Source organism: Syngnathus leptorhynchus, chromosome 6 (genome assembly GCF_054491065.1).
Source record: "Syngnathus leptorhynchus isolate UIUO chromosome 6, UIUO_Slep, whole genome shotgun sequence".
Taxonomy (NCBI): domain Eukaryota; kingdom Metazoa; phylum Chordata; class Actinopteri; order Syngnathiformes; family Syngnathidae; genus Syngnathus; species Syngnathus leptorhynchus.
Genome location: NC_141200.1, coordinates 2,772,161 through 2,796,883, shown reverse-complemented (window position 1 = coordinate 2,796,883; position 24,723 = coordinate 2,772,161). Strand labels below are relative to the sequence as shown.

The 24,723-nt window shown below is 44.0% G+C and overlaps 3 protein-coding genes across 10 annotated transcripts; 2 read left to right on the top strand and 1 right to left on the bottom strand.

The window, feature by feature from the left end:
• Positions 1 to 40: 40 nt before the first annotated feature.
• c2cd5 (C2 calcium dependent domain containing 5) lies at positions 41 to 17,021 on the top strand. Of its 5 annotated transcripts, XM_085914430.1 has the most exons (30): positions 41 to 318; positions 726 to 834; positions 1,026 to 1,112; positions 1,573 to 1,744; positions 1,815 to 1,910; positions 2,060 to 2,215; positions 2,303 to 2,543; positions 4,247 to 4,404; positions 4,853 to 5,065; positions 5,726 to 5,814; positions 6,967 to 7,075; positions 9,919 to 10,033; positions 10,102 to 10,200; positions 10,306 to 10,417; positions 10,533 to 10,612; positions 10,742 to 10,928; positions 11,099 to 11,263; positions 11,462 to 11,506; positions 11,942 to 12,082; positions 12,184 to 12,247; positions 12,340 to 12,401; positions 12,498 to 12,596; positions 12,710 to 12,799; positions 12,878 to 12,956; positions 13,078 to 13,170; positions 13,610 to 13,639; positions 13,904 to 14,005; positions 15,025 to 15,221; positions 15,310 to 15,456; positions 15,520 to 17,021. In XM_085914430.1, exons 2-30 carry the CDS (start codon positions 745 to 747, stop codon positions 15,643 to 15,645), a joined length of 3,444 nt encoding a protein of 1,147 aa, XP_085770556.1. In that variant the 5' UTR covers positions 41 to 318; positions 726 to 744; the 3' UTR covers positions 15,646 to 17,021. The 5 variants fall into 5 exon arrangements, with proteins under 5 accessions (XP_085770556.1, XP_085770552.1, XP_085770551.1 ...); XM_085914426.1 differs by lacking the exon at positions 4,853 to 5,065 and having other exon boundaries at positions 13,934 to 14,005; XM_085914425.1 differs by lacking the exon at positions 4,853 to 5,065.
• A 262-nt stretch (positions 17,022 to 17,283) lies between these two features.
• Positions 17,284 to 21,922, top strand: lmf2a (lipase maturation factor 2a). Of its 2 annotated transcripts, XM_085914051.1 has the most exons (14): positions 17,285 to 17,467; positions 17,924 to 18,177; positions 18,248 to 18,276; positions 18,373 to 18,566; positions 18,647 to 18,825; positions 18,912 to 19,050; positions 19,190 to 19,318; positions 19,386 to 19,491; positions 19,551 to 19,647; positions 19,983 to 20,165; positions 20,544 to 20,712; positions 20,975 to 21,086; positions 21,165 to 21,273; positions 21,340 to 21,922. In XM_085914051.1, exons 1-14 carry the CDS (start codon positions 17,374 to 17,376, stop codon positions 21,685 to 21,687), a joined length of 2,142 nt encoding a protein of 713 aa, XP_085770177.1. In that variant the 5' UTR covers positions 17,285 to 17,373; the 3' UTR covers positions 21,688 to 21,922. The 2 variants fall into 2 exon arrangements, with proteins under 2 accessions (XP_085770176.1, XP_085770177.1); XM_085914050.1 differs by having other exon boundaries at positions 17,284 to 17,467; positions 20,975 to 21,273.
• On the bottom strand, positions 19,934 to 24,544 carry miox (myo-inositol oxygenase). Of its 3 annotated transcripts, XR_015066385.1 has the most exons (11): positions 24,454 to 24,539; positions 24,298 to 24,372; positions 23,852 to 23,932; positions 23,508 to 23,670; positions 23,338 to 23,405; positions 23,016 to 23,125; positions 22,779 to 22,846; positions 22,656 to 22,705; positions 22,474 to 22,586; positions 20,566 to 22,200; positions 19,934 to 20,158 (listed from the first exon to the last, which is right to left on the bottom strand). XR_015066385.1 is itself a non-coding variant. In XM_085914056.1 (10 exons), exons 1-9 carry the CDS (start codon positions 24,469 to 24,471, stop codon positions 22,484 to 22,486), a joined length of 687 nt encoding a protein of 228 aa, XP_085770182.1. In that variant the 5' UTR covers positions 24,472 to 24,544; the 3' UTR covers positions 19,934 to 22,200; positions 22,474 to 22,483. The 3 variants fall into 3 exon arrangements, 2 of the variants coding, with proteins under 2 accessions (XP_085770182.1, XP_085770181.1); XM_085914056.1 differs by having other exon boundaries at positions 19,934 to 22,200; positions 22,474 to 22,537; positions 24,454 to 24,544; XM_085914055.1 differs by having other exon boundaries at positions 19,934 to 22,200.
• Positions 24,545 to 24,723: the final 179 nt, after the last annotated feature.

Here is a 24,723-nt window from a genome sequence, read left to right as displayed (position 1 = left end):
TGTACGAGGGATCGCGAAGGCTACACTGGCTAAACCTCCATTCATCGTCACGGGCGCTATTGCTACCATGCTAGCCCGTCGTATTATAATGGACTTAACTCGTACGTAATGTCACAACAATATGACTAAAATTCTCCTCTGACGTCATCATATCTCGTCCAATTTCAATTTAGCATTAACGTTGTCCTGCTTGGTGAACTTAAACGCCTCGTGTTATGGGAACGAGACGAAGACGGGGGTCTCTGCAGCGACGGGCTGTCAACGACAATGTCCTCCGCGGCTCTCTGACGAGCTAATTGTGGATGTCGTAGGCCGGGGGTAAGAGTGAAACGGCTTCGACGGATGATGTGCGGTGGGGTGCGGTGGGTCTGTACTGAACGTGGTGGTACTGTGTTGAAATAGGGCCGTTTGAGTGAAGGAGATAACATGGCTAGGCTAAAGGGAGCTAGCTGGCATGTTTTGGGGCTTTTCTTTTATATAACTAAAGTACCCGGTACATTAAAAGTCCACGAAGAGCGATTTTTGAAACGAATAAAATGTTCGAATTGAATTTACGGGGGGGTGAAGGTTTCTTTTTGTTTGCTTCTTCAAAAGAAATATCACTTAAGGACTGTCGCAGGTGTCATTTCCAACTGTGGTCCTAAAATGACCCCCCCCCGCCCCTTGTCGCGAGATAGATTTGCCAATTTATTTTCCCGTTAAATACTGACTTCATTTGTTCACAGATCAACCTAAATTTGAATCATGCCTGGAAAATTAAAAGCGAAAATTGTGGCAGGTCGCCACTTGCCTGTCATGGACAGAGCCAGTGAGCTCACAGATGCTTTTGTAGAGGTAAGTAGAAGAGACATTTTGTGTCTTTTTCCCTATAATTGTAATATAATTCCCTCATTTCCATAACATGCTTTTGTCAAGATGCAAGGGTCAAGAATTTACACCCTATTTTTTCCACACGGTCTGAGCTAAACCCGTTTTAAGAGGTGATCCCAACTGAAAAATAACATTTCTATCTCTTTACCGTGCAGGTCAAGTTTGGAAACATAACATTCAAAACAGACGTCTGCCCTAAATCCCTCAATCCACAGTGGAACTCGGAATGGTTCAAATTTGAGGTAAAATGCCCAAGAAATGCTGTTGTCATTGTTTCTTAACATTGAAAAATCCTTCTTTTGAGTTTGAAACAATTTCAACGTTTTAAAATCCATTCATTCAATTTATCCAAAAACCTTTCAACTACATTTTTATACACAAAATATTGCATGCAATAAATGCAGATTTATTTTGTTTACATGCCTGTGCCATTAAAAGGCGGTGGCTGGTGTGACGTTCCCTGATTCTATTCCAGTATCTTGGCCACCAGGGGGCAGTATAGGATGCACATAAAAACTGCTCTGTAAGCTGCAGTCATGTCTTAGGTTTTTCCCCCCGAAAAAGATAAAGAATATATGCCATATGTGTTAAAATATGCTTTTCTCAAAGGGTTGGCGATTTGCTGCATGAAATGATGCCCTTGCATTAGCCCTTAAGAGCGAACGACGTATTCATGGCTCGATTCCTTGTGTTGACGCGTAGGTCGACGATGAGGACTTGCAGGATGAGCCGCTGCAGATCACCGTGTTGGACCACGACACATACAGCGCAAACGACGCCATCGGGAAGGTTTACATCGACATTGACCCGCTGCTATGTAGCGAGGCCGCCTCTGTTATCTCCGGCTGGTTCCCTATTTATGACACCATCCACGGTACGCAAATAGCGCATCGGGGTGACTCAATATTGCGCTCCTTCTCATCGCATCTGTTATTTAACGGCAGGTATCCGTGGGGAGATTAATGTCCTGATCAAAGTGGAGCTCTTCAATGACTTGAACCGCTTCAGACAATCCTCCTGTGGAGTCAAGTTCTTCTGCAGTGCGTTTGCAACCACGCTGCCTTCAATGTTGCCCCTTCAAGAGTGTTGATTTTTTTTAGAGACCTCACTGGATTGATAATTTCATAATAACAAATGTGGAGAAAAAGGCGGAGAAATAATGTGTGACCATATCACTTGCGCTTCGCAGCCACTTCCATTCCGCGGTATTACCGGGCGGCGATGGTCCACGGCTTTGTGGAGGAGCTGGTGGTGAACGAAGACCCCGAATACCAGTGGATTGATCGCATCAGAACTCCTCGAGCGTCCAATGAAGCTCGCCAGAGGCTCATCTCGCTCATGTCCGGTAGGGAAACAAATACTTTTTTATTTATTTAATTGTATTCTCCAAAGGCACAAAAGTGTACACGTATGTTAATTTGTCAACATGTAGGAGAGCTACAGAGGAAGATAGGTCTCAAAGTGCTGGAGATGGGAGGCAACGCAGTGGTGGGCTACTTGCAGTGTTTCGACCTGGAGGGAGAGTCGGGCCTGGTGGTGCGGGCCATTGGTACCGCCTGCACTCTGGACAAAGCCACCTCCGGAGGCGGCGCCGCCGCCGCCGCCGCACACACGCACCCCAGCACAGCTCCCGCTTCCAATGCCTGCAATTCCCCTTCCAAGGACGGAAAAGAGTGAGTAGCCATCCAGCATGACCAATCCATGCGAGTTTTGAAATGATGATGAGCGTGTGGACGAGATGCCCGTCTTCCAGTGTGCGCGCCTCTGTATTTTTCACGTCTGTTGCATCGTGAAACAGCACACGGTGTCCTGAGACGCACACGTACCAATTTACAAACATACACTCCAAAAATGCTCCGCTCACACATGGCTTGCGTTCAGCTCTGCATGCGCTAGTGCTACGTACAATACTGTTCACAAAAAGTCCAAGATGTTTAGTTCCTAGCGGGGAATTTGAGGATGAACCTAAAATGTGCAATCATCTTTTCAAGTGACATTAGTTTCTAAATGTTCAATACTTTATGTAGAACTGTTCCATGTTGAATCTAAACTTTATTGACGTCAACGTAGCCATCGAACAGATGGACATTTTAAGTTTTCGAGCAGAGAGACAAAAGACATGCACCTCGAAAGGTTGGTTGCATTTTAGTTTGATCTTGACATTTTTGTTCTGATCCGCTTTCTACGGCCCGCCGCATCATGCAAGTGTATCATCCTGCGCTCGTACCCGTGCGTCGGGGATGGAGACACACCAAGAATGAACAAAACAATCATTGGAGTAAAATGAACCTAGTTTGGATGAAACGATTGGCATGAGATGATCATCAAAAGCATTTTCTTATTTTATTTTTTTTAGGTCTGTTGTGTTTCCATCCCTGTGGTGCACGTGACTCACTTGGTCGGGAAAGATCCGATTGTTGTCACCTTTCTTTCCACTCACTCTCTGTCTATTGTGATGATGTGTTGTAGGTTCTCGTGTGCTTTTCTTTCCTTCTTTCCTCTTCTCCGGCTGCACCAGGACTGACACAATTCTTACTGTGTGGGGCCAACACGACTGGTCGTCTCTCTCTTTTTCTCCTCTCCTCCTGTGTGTGTGGTACTTTTGGGCCCAGGTCTCCCTTAGCGCACGGATGCCGCTCCACCCACAACAGCCCAGTGCATTCGGCGTGCAGCGCACAGAGACTGTCCCAGAACTTCTCTGTCTCTGTGCCCACACTCATCTTCTCCGGTATGCAGAGGCAGGGAAGGAAGTCGATTATTATTATTATTCTTTTTTTTAAATGTGTGACTGAGCGAATGTCACATTTTCCTTTTTTTCAATGCGGAGAAGAAATAACCGAAGCTAGGTTAACTGTTAGATCTAGTAAATTATTATCCTTGTCATTTTTTATGTTGTCAGATATGTTATACAAACGAGAGGGCGACGTCTGGGTTGGATTTGCATTCCCGTCCCATCCCATAGAAATAATCCAGTCCTGGACTGTAAAGATAAAAAAATTCTGACCCGTCATGTCCCGGTTAAACCGACTCCCCACACTCGTCCTGAAAAACTAAAAAGGGAATTATTTCGACACAGCCCTCAAGAGTCTTACGAGAAGCACCGGCCTGTGCTTCACTCCACTGGAACATGACCTTTTTTATTTTTTGCATGTATCTTTATGTTTGTGTATCGTTGTCCTGTTTTGCTTTTTCCCATGCTTGCTGTGTTACTTTTCTTTCTCTTTTGTTCTCCAGCCACGTGTAAGCACCTCAAGCACACCTCCTGCAAAAACAAAACATTTTCCACCCACACACACACAGGGTGAGGCTGTGACTGATGGCCATGCATGTGTGTGTGTGTGTGTGTGTGTGTGTGTGTGTCATATTCTCCCACCAGGCCGGTTTTTGGTGAGGACCTTCCCTCGTCATCCGGCCCGCCCACCCCTCTCAGAGCCCTCCCCGCCAACCCCTTCTCTCCTGCCCCCTTCTCCCCCCCTCAAGCCAGCCGCCAGTCCTCCTCATCAGACACAGACCTCAGTTTGACGCCCAAGACGGGTAAGCACATGAGGCATCACCCCCATCAATCTGCAATCCCCCCTCCCACTTTTTCCACCACTCCCAACACTACACTGAGGTGCTTCTCTGGTGTTTTTCCATGTTTAGTTGATGTCTTATTATTATTTCTGCATTTTAGTTTGTCTTGAGTATCCACGTGCTGTTTGTGCATTATTTATTTTTTGGTGTGTTGTGTTCATAGAAGCTCAATGTCTCTTATTAAGATAAATATAAAATAAGACCCAAAAGTAGTCGCTAGTGTTGTACATTCAGAGAGCTCTTCCCCTCCCCCCCCACTTCACACTATCTACTCAGCTTGTCACTTTTCCATTGGCACTGCTGACATGGTAAAATGAGAGAGGCCAAACTCAAGCAAGCAGTGAAAAAGTGCCTCCATCTTCTCACTTCCTGAACTTTTTTCCCCTTCCGGTTGCTCCCTGCTCCTCAGAGGAGCCGCAATCGGTGAGACGCAGGCCGGGCATCTTCCTGTGCCCCAGCTCCCCTGTCCTCTCTTCATCTTTCTCTGGCTCAGCCGGCGGAGGTGCTTCTGGCGCCTCCTTGAGAAATACCACTCTGCCCCCTCCCTCCTCCACCCACTCTGACTCTGCTCTGCTGAGAAAGAGCGTGTCCTTCACGGACGACTTTCTACTAGGGAGCTCCGGTACAGCTCGGCTGCCGTGTGTCACTTATGTCACGGAATCTCAATAACAGCATCGTGCGAATGCGCTCACCATTAACTCGGAAAGTCTAACAGAGTGATGGTTAGTGTGCCGTGACATCATCAGGCCGGCCGGGAAATGATGCCGTTTTATTGGATTATTATTACAAATGATTATTTTCTAAACAAAGTTGATTTGAGTTCAAAACAATTCAATTTTCCATCAATCTTTGCTATCTTTGCCAGGTCAGCCATGTGTAGTTATAAGTAAATAAATACAACAATAAAAGTGCCGATCATAAATATTGGCAGCCCTGGCTCAGATGTGTTTTTTTTGCGTTCAATAAATTGAGTTTTGCATAACTTCCTGTTCTCTAACATAGAGCTGAAAGACAAAATTCACAACAGTAACCCTATTTTGTGGGAACTTGCTCTCCTCTGGAAACAAACAATGATAGTGTCCCAGACTTCAGCATGCAACCTCCCTCCCTCCCTGCCTCCCTCCCTGCCTCCCTCCCTCTCTTTTCTTCTCCTTGAAAGATAGTTAGTGAAGGCTCGCACAAAAACAAATCGTGTGTTAAAGATTGTTGCTTTGACTAGTCCTAACATTTACATCACGCCAGTGCCGATGACGTCACGTGAGACTTTTTCTTCTCTGACCAGGAATGGGCAGCGGGGGCAGCGCCGGCAAGGAGGCGGGACCCCTGAAGACGCTGCTCAGACAGCAGACGCAGACGGCTCTGGAGCAGAGGGTACGTTGATAAGATCATATGACAAATACGGGCCGGCAGTGACACTTGAGTTCACAAAAAAAAAAAAAAAAACTGATTAAAATCTTTTGTTGCGGGGGCCGCATTTATTTTATTTTTTAGTTTATTCTAATTTATTTCCATTTATATTTATTTATTTTTATTTCTGTATTTATTATGTTTTATTTATTATTATAGAATATTTATTTGTTCTAGTTTATTTAAATTCATTAATTTCTTTAAAGCCATTTTTGTCTGGCTCTAGTTTGAGCACGCACAAGGGTGCTTTGCTAGCAGATGTCTATTTTTTCTTTTTCCCGGGAATGGGTGTGCGCAAGAACAAACATTGTTCCCTTCTCTTTCCTTTCGATCACTTGTGCTTCTCAGGGAGCTTCCTCCTCTGGGTTGTATTTAAACGCCAGGGTATGTCACATCGTTGTCTATCCATATCTCCATAACCCCCTCCCCCACACACACAGGCACCACCACCGATTCCTAACCTGCAGATGATGTCGCGTGGCTTTTAAGTTTGAAAGAGTGTGTGACTGTGTGATTCCTACCGTCAAACCTTTCCCTGCTCCCCGAGACAGGAATGAGCACGCTCACCACATCATCTCATTCGGAACCCGGACGATCTGTCAGTCATGTTTGATGTCTCATTTTTTCATGATGGATTAGAAGACAGTAAATTATTCATGGTCCTAATCCTGTTTGTCCACAACACACATTCATGCCATGCAACCTTCATGGTTGGTCTAGTTGACATTACTGCAATGTAGAATGAATACCAAGAAGCTAAGCAGCTATTTCAAACGCATGGATTTGCCATTTCCTTGTCTGAGATTGAAGAATTGGAGCTCCATATTTTTAGTCTCTACTCGAAAGGTCAAAAAAACGTTTTGAGCAAGTGGAGAATTTGCATTTTGCGCCACTCTTGTTGCATGTTGGTACATTCCTAACCTAAACTGACTTCTCAAGTATGGTTTAGGTTTCCATCTTCTCCAAGTTTGCCCATTTAGAATCCGTTTTAAGTGAAGACATAGAAGCGTTTGGATGGCAAATTGAACTTTTCCATCCTAAACCTTGATTTATCTAAACCTTGCACGACAATCACGCTTTTGGTTGACAGAAGTGGCATTTGTGTTTTGTCTCCAGGAGTTCCCCTTCTTCACGTTGACGTCTTTCCCACCCGCCTTTCTGGTCCACGTGGGCGGAGTCGTCAGCGCTCGCTCGGTCAAACTGCTAGACCGCATACACAATCCCGGTGAGATCATGAACACAACCGATGTTGTCGAGTGACACAACAAAATATTTGTTCACTGAGTCAGTGTCGGGACTTTTTTGTTGTTGTTGTTGCCTTGTTTGTTTACTCTTAAGTCACAGGATGAAAGTGTTTGTGGTCACAGAACTGCTGTTGGTTACGAGCATCAAAGTTAGCAATACGGGTTTAACGGCAAGGGCAACCGTCACCTCGGCGTGTCTTTGAACCGGCCGTTGACCTGCGTGTGATGATTGTTAGAGTCGAGGCGCTCTGTTGGTGCATGGCTTCCGTCTTTTGCCTGCTGCTGCTATTGTTCCTGCCGCTGTTGCTTCTGTGTGCTGATTTTGGCTGCAGCCGGCATCGCAGATGTACCATTTAGACTTTTTTGGAACTCTCAGGCGGATATATGTGGAAAATGATGTCGTCTTTTGGGTTCCTCAATTTGGATTTGATTCAGTTTTGCCGGTGTACCCGATAAAATGTCCGCTGTGTCTACAGGGCACAGCTTCGAAGTATTTAAATGCTTGTGGAGTTCTGATTGCTGAAGGCTGGCTTGGTTCGTTATCTTGTGACATAATTGTTAAGATTAATTTCTATAGTTAGAACGTCCATTTTTTTCCCCTCTCACTATTCAATTGTGATTTGCTTGTTTCTGTACCATATGTATTGAACGATCAATTTATTCAACAACTTTTCTTTTTTTTTTTTTTCAAGTAAGTTGACATGAACTGATGTGGAACGCTTGTTGATGACCTTTGAACTCTTAGGCGTTGCTGTGTCTTTTTTTTGTTTTTGTTTGGCAGAGCACAACACGAAAGCCTTTGATTCTCATTAATATGATATCTTCATATTGTCTGATCCGTTTATACCCGAAGGCAAAAAAAATTATAAAAATCCCCCTGTCTTGCCATTCGTGTATTATTTCTGCTTTGAATGCATAGCGAGCGCAAAGTAGGCGTCGAGCGCTGTCTGTTTAATGTCCACCTCGTGGAGTGCTACTGTTGTGTTGTTGGACTGTATCTTCTCTTTTTCTCTCTCTCTTTCTCTCTTTCCCGTACTAATGGTGTGACGTGGCCCAGCCATGGGTAACGCGCGCTCGTACAAACTGCTAGACTGGAATAGTGTCACGGCAGGTATTTGCCCCCCCCCCCCCCCACCCCCCCATCCTTTTACTGATCTCACCCACGGGAGTTTTGGCAGCTCAGTGATGTGGAGGCTGGTTTTTGTTGTGCATTTGAAATTCACTCCAACAATTCACTGATTGCCCTGCAGAAAACTCAGTGAGCTGTCATCTCCTCTCTCTTTATCTGCGTGAATGTGTGCAAATGCGCTCGTTTGTGGAGCTGAGTCGAGCATGCGCTGTGCTCTCACCCCCCCCCCCCCCCCCCTCCCTCCCAGCCTGGCCTGATAAATCCGTCCTTCCGCACCCCCCCATCCCAACCCTCTGACTGGCTCATCCGGCTGCAGCTCCCCTGGATCTGTTCTAATGCTTCCTCAAGCTGCATTGTGCCCCCCGTCCCTCCACACCTTGAGACTTTGGAGATTGACAAATAACCGCTGAGCAGGCATGTGCACTTCTAACCAACTGGGCCGAGGGAGGATCAGACGGGTGAAAGAAAGTCTGGCAGTTTCTCATCAATTGGAAAACCAAGGCATGATTGGGATGGAAAGAAAGATGAGTGCTTTGGGGGGGGGCGATGATGAGCTTTAGCCCCCCCTGTGGATGAATATGGCCCTCCTCTGCCCATAAACGTGCACATGGTCTTGAGTGTGCACGTCAGTGCCTGTGTGACAGTCTGCTTTCGGTCGGCAGAAAGCCGCTCGATGTCTTGACGTTCGGTCTCTTCATTTCTTCACTTCATCTTTGACTCTTTTTCCCCTTCATTCCAATAATCCCGAGTTTGATCTCGGTCAGCATGTGGACCCATGGGGTGCGACTCAATATTCTGATGTAGCTCCCCCGTTTGTGACGGAAAACACAACTATGTCATTTATGCTTTTAAAGTGTTTAGATATTGGATCGAAGCCTCATGAGACTATTGAAACACACCCATACATGATGAAGGCTTGGTTATAGATTATTTTCATAATTCAGAGTTCTCCTTTTTATCAATGTGGCCGATTGAATGGAGAGCGAATCAATGTTATCTATTTATACACAGACACGGACGGGGTCCTCTGTTTATGACCAAGTTGCGTTCCTTTGAGACAGCGTAACCACAAAAGTTGGAATGCCGTAGTCCATCAATAACCTACAATAATGCGCTAGTGAAGTTGTAATGATCATCAAATATTTGGCTGAAAAATTCTATTTAGATATAACAGATGGTTTGTTTAAAAAAAAAAAAATACAATATGCCAAACACACCCATGCTGTAAACAAACAAGCAGGTAAGACTTATAATAATGATAATGATAATAATAATAATAATAATAATTAATTATTATTTAATAATTTCATTTAATATATTAATAATTAATTTATTATTATTATTATTATTATTAGGTCATGAACCGAGGAACCCCGTACAAGCAGTTACAGATCAAATCTTTCAATTGAATTTGCCTTCATCATTGTCACTGTCATTGTCACACTCTTCCACAAAATGATGAAGATTCATTTTGTCCTGCTTTGAAAACACAGCGGTACTCCACAAATAACCAGAAAATACAAGTTGCCTGTTTATTTTCTGGTGCGCCAAGAAAACAAAGTCAGACCACACCGGAGAGATGTGTGTCAAATATCATGGTGGCATGTTTGCTTTTTGATAAGTCTTGGAAAATTCACCCTGTCAGTGGTTCATGTTACTTGATTGATTTTTTTATTTTTTATTTTTTCCCCCCAGATGAGCCAGAAACCCGCGACGCCTGGTGGGAGGAGATACGACAGGAGATCAAATCTCACGCCAAAGCTCTCGGTTGCCACGCCGTCATTGGATACAGCGAGAGCACCAGCATCTGGTAGGGAATCTTCACAAGTAAAATCTATATTTTCCAGCCATCTCATTTTTGTCCTCCTCCAAACTCAGCGAGGAGGTGTGCATCCTGTCCGCATCCGGCACGGCAGCCATTTTGAATCCCCGCTACATGCGGGAAGGTTGCTTGGATGTCGCAAGCATGGACCACAGGTACCTTTTGATTTCCAGTTTGTACCATGTAAAAGTCCGATAAGAACATCCCGGCTTTTCAGAGATAACGTCCAGGCTTAAATTTGAACTTGTGACTTTCGCCAGGTTTGAAGAGCCGTCTCCCTCGAGCTGCGGCTTCTGTCACATACCGTACGACGAGTTCAACATGCCCTTTCCCGCTCAGCTCACCTACTGCTGCCTCTGCAGACGACAAAAGGTCTCAAGTTCATTAATGTTCTTCTTCATCAATCCATGTGTCCTAATAAAAGCTTGCAGATTTTATCAACCCTATGATTCACTCATTTCTGTCGTTTCGATTCTGGCTTTGCTAGGTCCCCGATGTTCTGTTTACAACAATCGACCTGCCGTCAGATGCAGCCGTCACCGGGAAAGGCTGTCTCATTCAAGCCAGGTATGATCGCTCCAAGCAACCAGGATGGAAGCACAATCCATCCATCCATCCATCCATCCATCCATCCATCCATCCATCCATCCATCCATCCATCCCTTGAGTTAACACCAGCGTTTTGCCAAATCGCAGACTGTGCCGGCTAAAGAAGCGAGCTCAAGGGGAGGTGAACGCCACGGCCATCTCCAACCTCCTCCCTTTCATGGAATATGAACTGCACACTCAGTTGATGAATAAGCTGAAGCTGCACAGCATGAACGCGCTCTTTGGCCTCCATATACAGATCAGCGTTGGCGAGAACATGCTGCTGGGTCTGGCTGTAGGTCCACTTTTTATTATTAATATTATTTATTATGTCCACTTCAGATTGAATACCTGCATATTGACGATTCATCATTCGCCAAAATCAATAAAATGTTTATTTACAGAAGAATTAGCCTATTCGCTGTATTGCTATGGTGCCACCTGGTGGTAACTTGGTGTGTTCAGTCTGCCACAGGCGTGTACCTGACCGCCCTCCCTACCCCAGGAGGCATTCAGATCGCAGGGAAGACTCCGGGTGACCTGAGCAACGAGCACCACATGTTAACCATCCAGAAGAGGATCAACGACGCCATCGCCAAGAACAAAGAGATCTACCAGATCACTCCACCGGTGAGATGTTTCATGATCATATTCCTCGCAAATGCGTGAGCCGATTCCTGCTGTGTACGCTTGCTAGAAACATTGTCCTTTATTTTTTATTTTTTTGTGGCTTCGAGTCATCAAAAGTCCTCTGTGATTGATCTGTTGTCAACTGTACGTCACGGGACGATAATCTTACCCCTTTTTATCTTTCTCTGGTCATTAAAGAAATTATTTACCCTGGACCCTGAGGCGCTCGGCGACATAGACATGGTACTGATCGCTATGCCACGCGTCAACGCATGTCAAACGCTTCACTCTTGTCAGCCTCTACCAACACCTCACCCTTTTTGTGACAGCCGTTTAACTCGTACGTTTGGGAGCAAGCGGGCCAACACGTTAACCCAACTCAGTCGCCTCCTGTGGCAGGAGGCTTGAGCCGTTGTAACTTGTTTTTAACGATGACCATCTTTCATGCCCATTCACCCTATAGATGTGTTTATGGTGTGTGTGTGACACTACTGCTCCAAATCTGTTTTCAAATTAACACCAAGCCGTGCAGTGACTGATGGTGGGGGGACGTGAGCGAGCATGTGGCGGGGTATTAACATAGTCCCTCTACTGTTGGGGGGGGGGATGCAGAGGTGTTTTATTCAAGTACTCACACCAGTTCAGCTTCTTTTTTTTCTTTTTTTGCTTGTTTTGTAGGAGCTCACAGAGGAAGTGGTGGGTTCTCCCATTCCCGAAGCCAGACAACTAAACAGGCTGTTCCGCTCGCACTCGGAAAGCTCAGACGAGCTGTCAGAACTGGACCTCTCTCACGGCAAGAAGGATGCGTTTGTCCTGGAGGTGTGTGCGTTGCTATTAAAATGTAGCCAATTTAATGACACAAATATATTAGAAGAAAAAAAAAATCCTTGAGGACTGAAGTTTGTCCACCACTGCTGTAGATTGACGATACGGATGCCGTGGAAGATATTCACGCCCTACTCATGGATGCCTCGCCTCCCACGGGTATGCGTGGCCATCATCATCATGATCAAAATTTTGATTCTTAATCTCCTGCTCACATCTTTTGATATTATTATTGATTTTTTTTTTTTTAGGGTTCCACAGCTGCAACACTGAGACCATGCCTGGGATTTACAACTGGACTTCGGGAATACAGGTTTCTCGTCACATACCTTCCTCCTCCATGTGGCGCGGTAAAAAGAAGCGGTTTCGTAGTTTAGACCAAACGTAACTTGTGATTGCTATTTTCCAGATGTTTACATCAGTGAGGGTGTTAAGGTTGAGTAATGCCAATCTCACCAATCAAGGCTTGAACAAAATCTTCACTGACCTGTGTGAGAACCTGCTGAAGGTATGTATGACAAATACAGTGGCACTATCAAAAAAAAAAAACATTATGTCATAGGCAACCATTTTTAACGGTCATATCAAACAAGACGCTGATTTTATCGTGTTTAATTCCAGAGTTTCTACTTCAAGTTGCGCTCTATGATCCCCTGCTGTATTTGTCATCTCAACTTCACCGTGGCAGTGCCGGAAGAAGAGCTCATACAGGTGAGGCCAACATCTGCCTGTCTTCGAAGCCTCTGTCATCTGCGACACTGCCACTTGGTTCCTCCATCCGCTTGGCAGGTGGCCGTAACGGGGGTCGCCATGACGTTCGACAAAGACCAGACCCAAGAAAAGCCAGCGGACAAGCCCATCACCCAAGGTTGATCCCTTAAAACTCAACTACCAGAGTTATAATATATACAATACAATGTCCCCTTTAAACTTAGATACTTTTATTGGTAGTTTCTGTCTTTGAACGTTTGACTCGTGCGTGTTTTCAGGGTCTAGTGAGACTGAAGAACAGCTGCAATTCCCCCTGGAGCTCTGCGCCGACGCCCCTTCCGGCAACACGCAGCCGCCATTAAAAACCTCAGGTAGCGGTCAAGTTTTCATCTCAAGCGCCCCTTTGCTTCACTAACAGGCTCGGTCAACCATTTCCTCCACTAATACCTCAGGTACAGTCTCTTTACTCATTCCGGCTGCAAAACTCTGCCAAAATCAGCTGGTTATTGTGCACCCGGAAGGTAAATTCGTCAGGAGTTTGCTCTCATCTAGTGGAAATTAGAAAAACAGTTTTAGATTGAGCACTCAGGCTGGATTTACACTGCACGGTTCAAGTTAGACAATTCAGATTTTTTTTGTGTGTGTGTTTGCTTGTTCTCCAGTGGTAGAAAAAATGAAGTTGAGTATCATTTGAATCTATATTCAATTATAGCTGGGAATAAAAAGCTGCAGTGTATATTCGGCCATGGTATAGAAATGGACAAATGAAATGCAAAGGAAGATTTCGATGTCTGTGTGTCCCCTGCATAGGTGTCTCAGCAAGTGTCGTGTCATCCAGAGGTAAGCCCCGCCCACGATGCACTTTCATACCTACGCACTCCGCATCCGACAAATACAACACAAGCCCCCCCTTTTTTTTTTTTATTTTTTTTTTTACCTACCATCCTTATGTCTCGGACAGAAATATCCCGCACCGCTCCAGACCTCATCCACTTGTGTTCTTTTTCTGTTCTTCTTTTTGTTTCTGTGTTTTTTTTTTTGTTTTGTTGTTTTTCTTTGTTGTCTTTTGTGTGGTTGTGGGTTTTCTGTATGTGTTCTCTCCAGCTGCCTCCGTTGATTACGGTTCCTTTGCAGACAGATGCAGCACCTGGCTAGAGCTGCTTAGGCTGAAAGCTCACACCATAAGACGAGGATCAGTTAAGACAAGTAGGACACAGTCTCGAGCACACTCTGCTGGCTAAAGATACACAACACGTACACCAAACGCACATGTCGTACAAACGTCCGTGTATGCTGCTACGCGGTGGAGCAGTAGGAATTAAATTGCATCATCTTCTTGACGTTTTTGTCCCTCTTAGGAATGTATCCAATCAGTAGTTTGCTTTTTTTGATGATCGTAAATTTATAGGAGTTGCACTCCCAAGGCCGCAATATTAGGCACCCCTGCACAATAATGTATAAATAATAATAATTCATTGAATTGTATGATGTTGTCTTCTGTGTGACTCAAAGGATCCACAGTGGCTTCGAAAGCTTTGTTTTTATTTATTTATTTTATATTTTTCTCTCCATTGACTTGAGCCGTAATAGCTAAAGTTGCTCTTTTGCACTCTGGCTAAGTCATTTATTATTGTGCTCGCTTCGGTTCATATCTGTCTCTGTCCTTGACGTCGCCTGGCCCCAAAGATCCAAAAAGTCACTTTGTCGTTTCCCTGACACATGTAAAACGTACAGCTCAGCTGTTCCCAGGTCTGTGTGTCTGTCTGCAGACACTGTGTAAACTGTCTTGTCCGCCTGTCACGCATGGAAAGTGGTTGTCTGGCCACCCGCACCGTCCACACGACTGCATGACTGCAATTCACATACACAGGCACTTTTTTTTCTTTATTTTTTTATCACTTCATCTTTCATAAACACTAAAGAGCCTTTTAGTGTTTGAGTCGAAAAGCTCATTTGCTGCTTCAAAATGTTTTCATTGCAGTAATCCCAATATAGACAACCCCTACCCCAAAAAAATGAACGAGCAACAGATTTGCCCGTTTTATTATTTTATTATCTAAAAAAAAAAAGAAAAAATTCATAAATAAACCAACTTTTAAATAATTTTTTGCTTGGATGATCAATCAGTCATCATGCAACTGGAACCTCGTTCAGCAACCTTTAGCAACAAAACGAGCTGCCGTTTGCAAATAAATTTTTTTTTTTTTTAATCTGTGAACCCCCAGTCTCATCTCTGGAGCGCTCCAGCCCGTTATTCGAGAACCGGTCCCGCTCTCTGCACTCCAACCGCTGCTCATTCGGAGGAAGCTCGGTCACCGTGGTGAAGATGACGCCGTTATCCTTCCTCCCCAGTATGCGTGTGGTAAAATACTTGGGCATCATCAACATGTTCTTCATTCGAGAGACCACATCCTTACGAGAGGTACGGCCAAAATGACTTGACACTCCCGTTTAAAAAAATAAATAAATAAAAATCCACAGCCAATCTTGTACATTTTCATCCATTACAGGAAGGCGGCGTGAGCGGCTTCCTCCATTCCTTCATCGCAGAGGTGTTCGCCATGGTTCGCGCCCACGTGGCAGCTTTGGGGGGAAATGCCGTCATGTCCTACAGCATGAAGGAGTGCGTGTTAATGGAGAATCCCAATAAGAACCAGGTACATAGACATAAAAGAAATCGTTCCTGTTTCAGTGGTATAATCCACCCTTCTGTCGCACAGGCTCAGTGTCTCATCAACGTGAGTGGCGACGCCGTCATCTGTCTGCGGGAATCGGATCAGGAGCCCGCGTCATCCGCCACAAACCTCGGACAAGCGGGCACCAGTGCAATGGAAGGGGCTTCATGACACCTGGTCTTCCTTCCCTCCCTCACTCAGCCACATACAGTCTAGCCGTCCAAATTGGAGCAGTCTTCCCCTGCCTTAATTTTGTCAAATATCCCAAAGTTCAGATGCTGGTCATAATAAGCAACGCATACGCACAAAAGAAAATGACAATAGCCGACATGGATTTTTTTTTTTTTTTTTTTGTCTGTCATGTGAGTATTTCCACCACAGTTGCTTGAAACAAAAAGGCCAAAGAAGCGCCAAACATTTGCCTGCTTTAACCGCCGTGTCAGCCCAAAGCTCCGCAGTACCCTTCGGTTTGGTGACCTACAACCACATACTCGTCGAAAGCGGGGTACACAAATACCGATCTGTTTCACATCTACAATCGTTTTTAAAGTCTGAAAAACGTCATGCAACGGAAGAATAAAATCTTTGTTTTTAATGTGTTCCAGATAATGCCAGCCCTGACATCTCATCAAGTTCTGACAGGTTTCCAAGCAAATCTGGATAAAAGTAAATCACTTAAAGCACTCAGAGCAATCTTTTGCGAGACAGCCAGTTACACTGGTCAACAAATTATTACTACAGTACATTTTTTAATCTCAGATACAAGTAAACATTTCAATCAATTGCTCAGGATAATCTTTTAGAGATCCGATAACCAGACTTTAACTCAAATTTGTCGGTATGGGTGTACCCACTTCAGTCATTTTTCTAAGGGACTCTATAATATTTTCAATGCACTTGGATTCTCATTCAGTGTTTAATGTCCACATTTCAGAGGGAGTATTTTAAAGCGACGGTCATCAGCATACAGAAATTTGCCAAGTCTATTTTGTACTGTCTTTCTTATCAAAATTGTTGCAGTAAAAGTATTGCTCCCAGAGACCATCACCAAACACAATTATTGTATGTAAAATATTAAAAATAAGGTCACAGGACAGCTTGCTGCAATTTATAAGATTGACAATGGGTAAAATAGTTTCAAATGGAATATATTCAAAGTAACCATGGTTTATTATTCAAGCTAAAATGTCTTTGCTCAGCTTGCATTGCTGCTGTTTACATGTTTAGTCTAAGTCCTAATCCTGCTACTGATTATTGTCTTTGTTCAATCATGATGTCCAGGGCTGAATTTGTATTAGCAGGCTGTAAATGTTGCTTTCTAATCATTTATTATTATTTTTGTAAGTGCAATAAATGTTTGTTTGGGATTAGTGGTACTATAAAATTGATATTTGCTTGGGGTGAAAAACAGGTTGTGACTTATTGTTTTTGTGTCAAAACTTGAAAATGTGCTAGAAGCATGCAGGCCAAATTTTATCGCCATAAACTTGTAATGCTTGACTAAAGCTTTCAAAATAAACTCAGTCAAAAAGATGAGACTGACTGTTGATATCTATGATAACGTAAAAATAAACGTCAATGAGACACCCCCTATTTTACCATTTTACAATTTTTATATTTCTAATAAAACGCTTAAAATGCAAAATAAAATATGTTTTAGAACAGCGCTCTTGAGGCAAGTACATTTCGTGTAATTAACAGAATATCACTTTTATCTCGCGACATCTTGACATTGTCTCGCGAGGAGTCGGCGTAAATCCTCCGTGTCGATGGGTGTCGCTAGTGAGTCTCACCATAAACTCACTCGGCTTTTTCGTGTTCTCCCCCGGGCGTAAATTACTTGAACGTCCCGCGGCCTCTCCGTCGTCGTCCCGCCCATCATCACGCTCACTTCCAAACATGGGGGAAATCGTTTTGCCACGGCGCATGTTCCTCTGGTGCATGGCGGTCATCTATTTGATAGCATTTGTTTCGCTCTACGTGCAAATACCAGGTAAGACAACTTTAAGGGGGAGGGGAAGATTGTCATACTGTCAGTAGTTGCCTTGACCGAGCTTCCTTGCTAATGTTGCTTCAAAACTCGGCACAGCGGCGTACGTGGCTCGGGGAGGTTCTGGAATGCGTTGAAAAGCGAAGCTACGACAACATAAATCAAAATAAACAAGTTAATCTGAGAATACATACTTGAGTCAGATATAAACTACATTACCCACAATTCCCAGATTAGGGAGAAAACCTGAGGATAGACTGACTTGGTCCTGTATAATAGTATTGAATGAACCATAGACATGCATTTGCATTTTAATGCCCTTGAATGAAGTCCAAAGATGACAGTGTTCTCTTTTTCATCATCAGTAATTAAAGAGCAACAACCATTGACAAGAAGTGCAAAGCAATCTGGGAAATTCGCCTTTCTTGATTAAAATCATTCTCTGAAATGTTTTTACAGGTCTCTATGGCAACGATGGTCTCCTACCTGCTCGTAAGCAGCTCCGTTTTAGCGGCAAGCCTCTGGGAGAGCAACTTCTGTCCTCGCCCACCTTGCTGTGGCTGAGCCCCCACCTGGGTCTTGACACGCACACGGCTATGGAGTTGCTATGTTTAGTCGGGGCGGCGCTCAGCCTGGCCGCCACACTGGTGGCGGCGCTGCGAGACAGCCTGGTATTCTTCTGCCTCTGGGCTTTGTACTTATCCATGTACCAGGTAATGTTGACATTTTTCTGAAAATGAAAATGTGATGTCTGGCATCTTTCTCACTTTGCTTGTGTGGCAGGTGGGCCAGGTTTTCCTCTATTTCCAATGGTGAGTAGTCAACGCTCATAAAATGGCAGCCAGTGTTTCCCACATTTATTCACATTGCCTTACGATGAATTATAATTGGATATATTACTCCCCCAGGGACAACCTGCTCCTGGAGGCGGGCTTCCTCTGCATCCTGGTGGCTCCATTGACTCTCATCAGGGGGTCTGGAGGCGTCCGCCAACACGACCGCATCACCTTTTGGCTTATCCGCTGGCTGCTCTTCCGTCTAATGTTTGCCTCCGGAATAGTAAAGCTCACCTCACGCTGTCCAACTTGGTGGGGCTTAACTGGTACGACACTTTTTACCATTTACTCAGTAATTCTTCGAAATGCTCATGTTTGGTGTATGACTCCCTTTTATATCAACCAGCGATGAATTACCACTATGAAACCCAGTGCATTCCCACCCCACTGGCTTGGTTTGCCCACCAGTTGCCCATGTGGTGGCAGAAACTGAGCGTGGTGGGCGCCTTCATTATCGAGATCGCCGTGCCGCTGCTTTTTTTCAGTCCTCTGCGTAGACTCCGACTCGGCGCTTTCTACTTGCAGGTGAGCGGCGCTACGTGTCTGGGCTGGCTCCAGATATTTTTCAACGTCATTGCAATGACCAAACACACCTTTATTTTTTTGTTCAGGTGCTGCTGCAAGTGATGATCATTTTGTCAGGCAACTACAATTTCTTTAACCTTTTGACCTTGGCCCTTTGCGTGTCCTTGCTGGATGACCGGCATGTGCGCTTCTGGCTACGCACAGCAGAACCCATTGAAGATAAAGGTGAGTACAGTAGTTTACTAAAAATGTCCAAAATATTATTTTTTTTTATCTTTAAGAGGGGTCACACTGAACTAAAAAAATCTGACCTCATTTTTCATGTTGGTGTGATCCTATTTCAAACGTGATGTTCCTCCATTAGAGTCCAAACCGTGGTCCTGGCTGTGTTACGTGTTGGAGCTCGCTGTCTCGTCTCTGGTTATCGTTGGCGCAATCGTGTGTTTCGATCTGAAAGTGGACACGACGACCAAAGCCATCACGTCTAAAACGGGTACGAACAACACTGTTGTCCTTTTGATGACGACACGCAAAATGAATTTCTTTCCAATTTTTTTCAGCTTTCACCTACCACCACTTTAACAACTTTCTAAAGAGTGTCACTTTCCCATGCGTTTGGGTCGGCGTTCTCTCACTCACTTGGGAGATTATCACCGCCATGTTCAGGTACCGATTCTCCGATTGTGAGCGTGATCAGTTGCCACGTTTCAAATGTTTCTCCGTAGGTGTGCGTGTGTCTCTGGTTTCTTCAAGAGGTTTTGCTCTACGCTCCAGTGGATGCTGTTTGCTGCTGCCGCGGCTACCATGTTTACCATCAGTCTGGTTAGTTGAACTTTATTCGGGGGGGGTTAACTACCGATATAAAGACGCTCGCTGGTCAAAAGTATCAGGACACGTTGAAGTTCTACTCCAAATGTGGAGCTTGGATTATCTGAAAAGTAAATTGCTTTCTAAGATGGTGGAAGCATAAAATTGCGCATGTATTCTGGAAAATGTTCTTTATGGGTCGTTTGTATCTATGAGCGATGGAAAATTTTGTGCAAATTTCCCACAACTTGTCTGTGAGTGAGTTATGAGCCGCTGTGACGCCGGATCCAATACTTTGAAATGTGAGGAATGTTGCCAGTGTTATTTTATTGTTTATGTTTTTTTTGCAGATGCCTTTCACCTACATCGAATATGACTCCAATTCCAAGCTGTGGCCCGGCGTGCGTCAAGTGTACAGCCTCGTGGATCGCTACCAGCTGGTTAACTCGTACGGGTTGTTCCGAAGGATGACCGGCGTGGGCGGGCGGCCCGAGGTCGTCCTAGAGGGAAGTCACGACGGCATCACCTGGACGGTAAGAAGAGAAAAATTAATTCTTTGACCCGAACCACTTCCTGTCCACTATTAAATGCCCTATAAAAGGAGATTGGCCTTTCTGAATATAAATGTAGAGTAATGAACACAATTGGTCTTTACTTTGTGAGCAGAAATTTGATTTTCAAGTGCGCTTCTGGTGTTCGACCACAAGGTGGCAGCAGTGAATTTCTCAACGTCTGGCCACCATCAGCTAGTGTATGCTAACATTAAATTCCTCAAAAATTAAGTTGAGAGAAGAGATGAAGGGGTGGATTAACATTTGTAATTATAATAATGTATTTATTACATATTGATTTATGATCTATATTACTGTTAATTTTTTATGGCACTTTTTTTTTTTTTTTCCCCCTTGCAGGAAATCGACTTTATGTACAAACCTGGCAACCTGAGCGCTCCGCCCCGGGTGGTGACGCCCCACCAACCCCGTTTAGACTGGCAGATGTGGTTCGCTGCCCTCGGGGACAACACACAGGCGCCGTGGTTCACCAGTCTCGTGTACCGACTGCTCCAGGGCAAGACGGACGGTACTGGAAATAAAGTTTGCATCTCGTCGCTTTGCTTCAAATGTGCCTCACGCCTGGCTACACCCAAACCGCTGTCACATTTTCTTACGTCACCACTCAAGTGTCATCACTAATCCAGTCTTGACATACTTGTAAAATGTGAATACTAATGAGGCTAAACTGCATAAGTTACTGTTACGCATGTTAACAATTCAACTAGTCAACCAATTTTTCCCACTTGTTTGCACAAGCAATGTCTCCTATCGTTGTTTGCGTTGCGTAGTCATCAAGCTGATCCAGACGGACATCACTCGTTACCCTTTCCACCAGCAGCCCCCTATCTACATGCGAGCCCACCGCTACAGATACTGGTTCACGCAACCCAAAGAGGACGGGTCTGTAATCCTCACAATTGCCTCTCTTACAAACATAAAAAAAAAACATTTGAATAACACACCGCTCCCTGTGTGCAGATCATATCCAGAGCGTTGGTGGAGGAGAGTCTACAATGAAGAATTTTATCCCGTAGTGCATCTGGGCCACCCATTCCTCGAGAGCTTGCTGGATCAACATGGACTCAAGGTACTTTTACTCACTCGCACATTTAGTACCTGAGGACTTATTAACGTCTGAATAACAACTTGGCAGGACAAGTCGTCTTCACGCCGCCAGGTGAATTCCACCGTGGGCCGAGCAGTGCGGTGGCTGCGCGCCCAGGTGTCGGGCGTCCCCGCTCCGGAGCTCATCTGGACCCTGCTCGGCTGCAGCGCCACCTTGTGCCTGCTGCTGGCGATGCCCAGGGGACAAAAACACGCCGCGGACAGTTCCCATCGGAAAGACACTCTGCCCGATGTGAAAAAGACGGTAGATGAGGATGACCAGGATCATGATGAGGGTGAGGTGGAGGATGTTGATGAGAATGACGGAGAGGGTGTCACCAATGATGATGAAGAGGAGGAGGAGGAGGAAAAAGAGTCAGAAGTGCAAGAAATGTGAGCAAAAGTGGCTGATGTTACCAAATTGAGCAAAGAGGTATGTGTGTGTATATATTTGTACTTCCTGTTTCGGCTCGCTTGTGTACATGTACATCACTTTGGATGATTTAATTATATTCTGTGAAAACACTCACTTGTCAACAGCCAACCCGGCAAGTTGTCAATCCAGACACACAAATGTGCCTTTTCTGTGTGTGCACTACACACACACACACACAAAAAAAAAAGTTTTTTTTTTTTTTACAAAAACAAACATTGAAAGAAAATAAATGATTGTCCTGAAAGCTCTTTTTATCCAATAACTCATTTATACTAATCACAAAAAAATGTACAGCTACTAAATAGCAGAAATGAGTCTGGATTTAAAAAAAAAAAAAAAGAATTTGTTGTTTAGTGGCTGCTGCTTCACCACTTCAGTATCCCGGGACAGTATTTGTCGATCAGCGACTGGTAGTACGGACGCAGTTTCTCCATGTCGGGCAGCTCGGCCACTTTTGTGTAGAGATCAAAGTTGCTGCGGGGAAAACACACAAATGAACAAGTATTAGCTCAAATTATTAGCTATTTACCATTTTCCCAAAATACTGCACAATGTTTTTGTAGTAAATTGATGAATTAAATAATTAATTTGAACTTTTTTTTCAATTCGATGTCAATTTTAAATATATATATATATATATATATATATATATATATATATATATATATATATATATATATATATATATATATTTTTTTTTCATCTGACTTACAAATAACTGCATCAAGCAAATTGTTCACCACTCACTTAAACTCTTTCACCCAAGGCAGCATTTGCAGGTCTTTGTCATCACACAGGTACGTGTAGTCGCCTTGGGAGTGCCAGGGGTAGAAGGAATGGTAACGGATCATGTTGAGACCCTACGTGGACGCCACACAAACATAGCGTGACGTCAAGTCCGCAAGTGACCGCCACCGCATGTTACTCACCTCCTCGGGGATGCTGCACTTGTTGAACTGCAGAACGCGGTAAAGGTACTCTGGGGGTAGAAAAAAAAAATTGTTCAATGCATAATACTTATATAAAAAAAAAATACAACGAATTGTCCTCACCATCATGACCCCAGGACAAGAGAACATTGTCAAGCCCGCAATTTGGTTTGTAGATTCCATATTTAGAGCTGAAGAAAACAACCAAAATAAATGACAAAACAAAAAGTTGCAATAGCATACAGAAATTTGCTCAAATGAATTGATGTGATCGACTTTTCTTCTAAGATAAAATCAGCCCATCAAACCTTGACAACGAATCCCGTGTTTAGGTGTCAGTTTTATCGGGAGAATATCTACTTGTAGCTGGGATTTGTGTCGTCCGGGTTCTCTTGGAAGGAGCTGTCCCGGAACACGATGGAGTTTTGGAAGGCGCAGCCCACGGGGAACGTGTCACCCACCACCGCCCACTGTGAACATCACCAAGGATTCCGTCTTAAGACTTTTTCCATGCACGTAAAGTATCTTCCAGATCAATTTAAAAAATATTGACATGGTTAATCATTGTACATAATGTATTCATAGCCTCTCTGACATTCATCTCAGCAAATGTGGCGGGAATGAAGACAAGTTCTCAAGATTCTTTCCAATGTCCTGGAAAAATTTAAATCTTACATCTTACCTGAGGTTCCCCCCACAGCGCCAAGACCTTCCCAACATCGTGAATCAGACCTACAAGCTGGAACCAGTCTGGGAAAAAAAAAACATCCATGATGCAATCTGGCGTCACAATGGTGGGTACCATGTAGAATTTCTTTATTCAGCTATTATTTATTCATCTTGATTGCCAACCTTTGTCTGGGTGTTCCCTGCGAATTCCCTCGGCCGTCTGGAAGGCGTGAAAGGAATTTGGGAAGTCCACATCTGGATCAGACTCGTCCACCAGCTGGTCCAGAGACATGACGGCGTCCATCATGGACATTTCGGCGTGGCTGCAGCCGCTCCATTCCAAGTGCTACGGGGATGACCCAAAGGTACTGTTGATCTACTACGCTTTGTTTTCATTCATCAGCGGCAATGTAGGTTAACCAAACAGATCCGAATTTTTAGACTGAACATGTCTGTGACGCGATAGGTAATCAATCGTTTACAAAAAGCTGGATTCAGAGAATGTGTGTTAGTGGGAGCAGCCTCACCTTTCGCTTGACAAAGTCCACGTTCTGGTTGGTGTGCATCAGCTTGTACGTGTTGTACACATGATCGGCAACACTCTCCGTCTGAAATGCGCCAGTTCAACGTGGGAGGCTTTTTTTTTTTTTTTTTCGCCCATCCATCATATAAAACGAAACAATCCCACGAGATGAATTGTTGTGGCAAAAAATGCAAATATGGGTCATATTGACCCAATTTTTAAGTCAGCATTTTTAAGGCTCTACGTTTCAATTTGTTGTATATTATTTTAAAAAGTTACACCGAACAAAAACATCATTAACCATCTCAAGAAATTTCGAATGATCTTTTCAAAATTAAAAAGAGGTAGGATTTCACTACTGAGAATTTATTATCATTCAATTTGTTCAATTTCAGGCTTTGTTCATGGTTGTAAAACATTGACAAGACATGGCTAATTTGTTTAACTTGCCGAAAAGTTTCTGTAGTCTTCTTTTTTGTTTTGGCCTTTCAGATTTGGCTGAAAAGCCAGATACGGGTCTGGACCCTGTAGTTGTAAAAAAAAAAAAAAAAGATTTTAGATTTACATGTCACATAGACTTGTTGACTGTAGAAGAAGCCCACTTACCAAGTTGATGACACTCATGCTTGTCAATGACAAGTTGTCGTTGTGTCACCAATTTATATGTTGTGTCCGGTCACAGTTTAACCGAATGGCGTATCTGTGTTCAACCTTGACCTTTTGCTTGTTTATGTAATCTCGCCAATGATCGAGTTTTCCACTAACTTGGTTTTCCTCACCGAGAAATGTGCAGTGTGCTTTTTTTGCCACCTCAACTCAATCTTTAATGTCACTGAAAATAATCCCATTTTGAAAAACCTGCAAATTCCTCTTTGT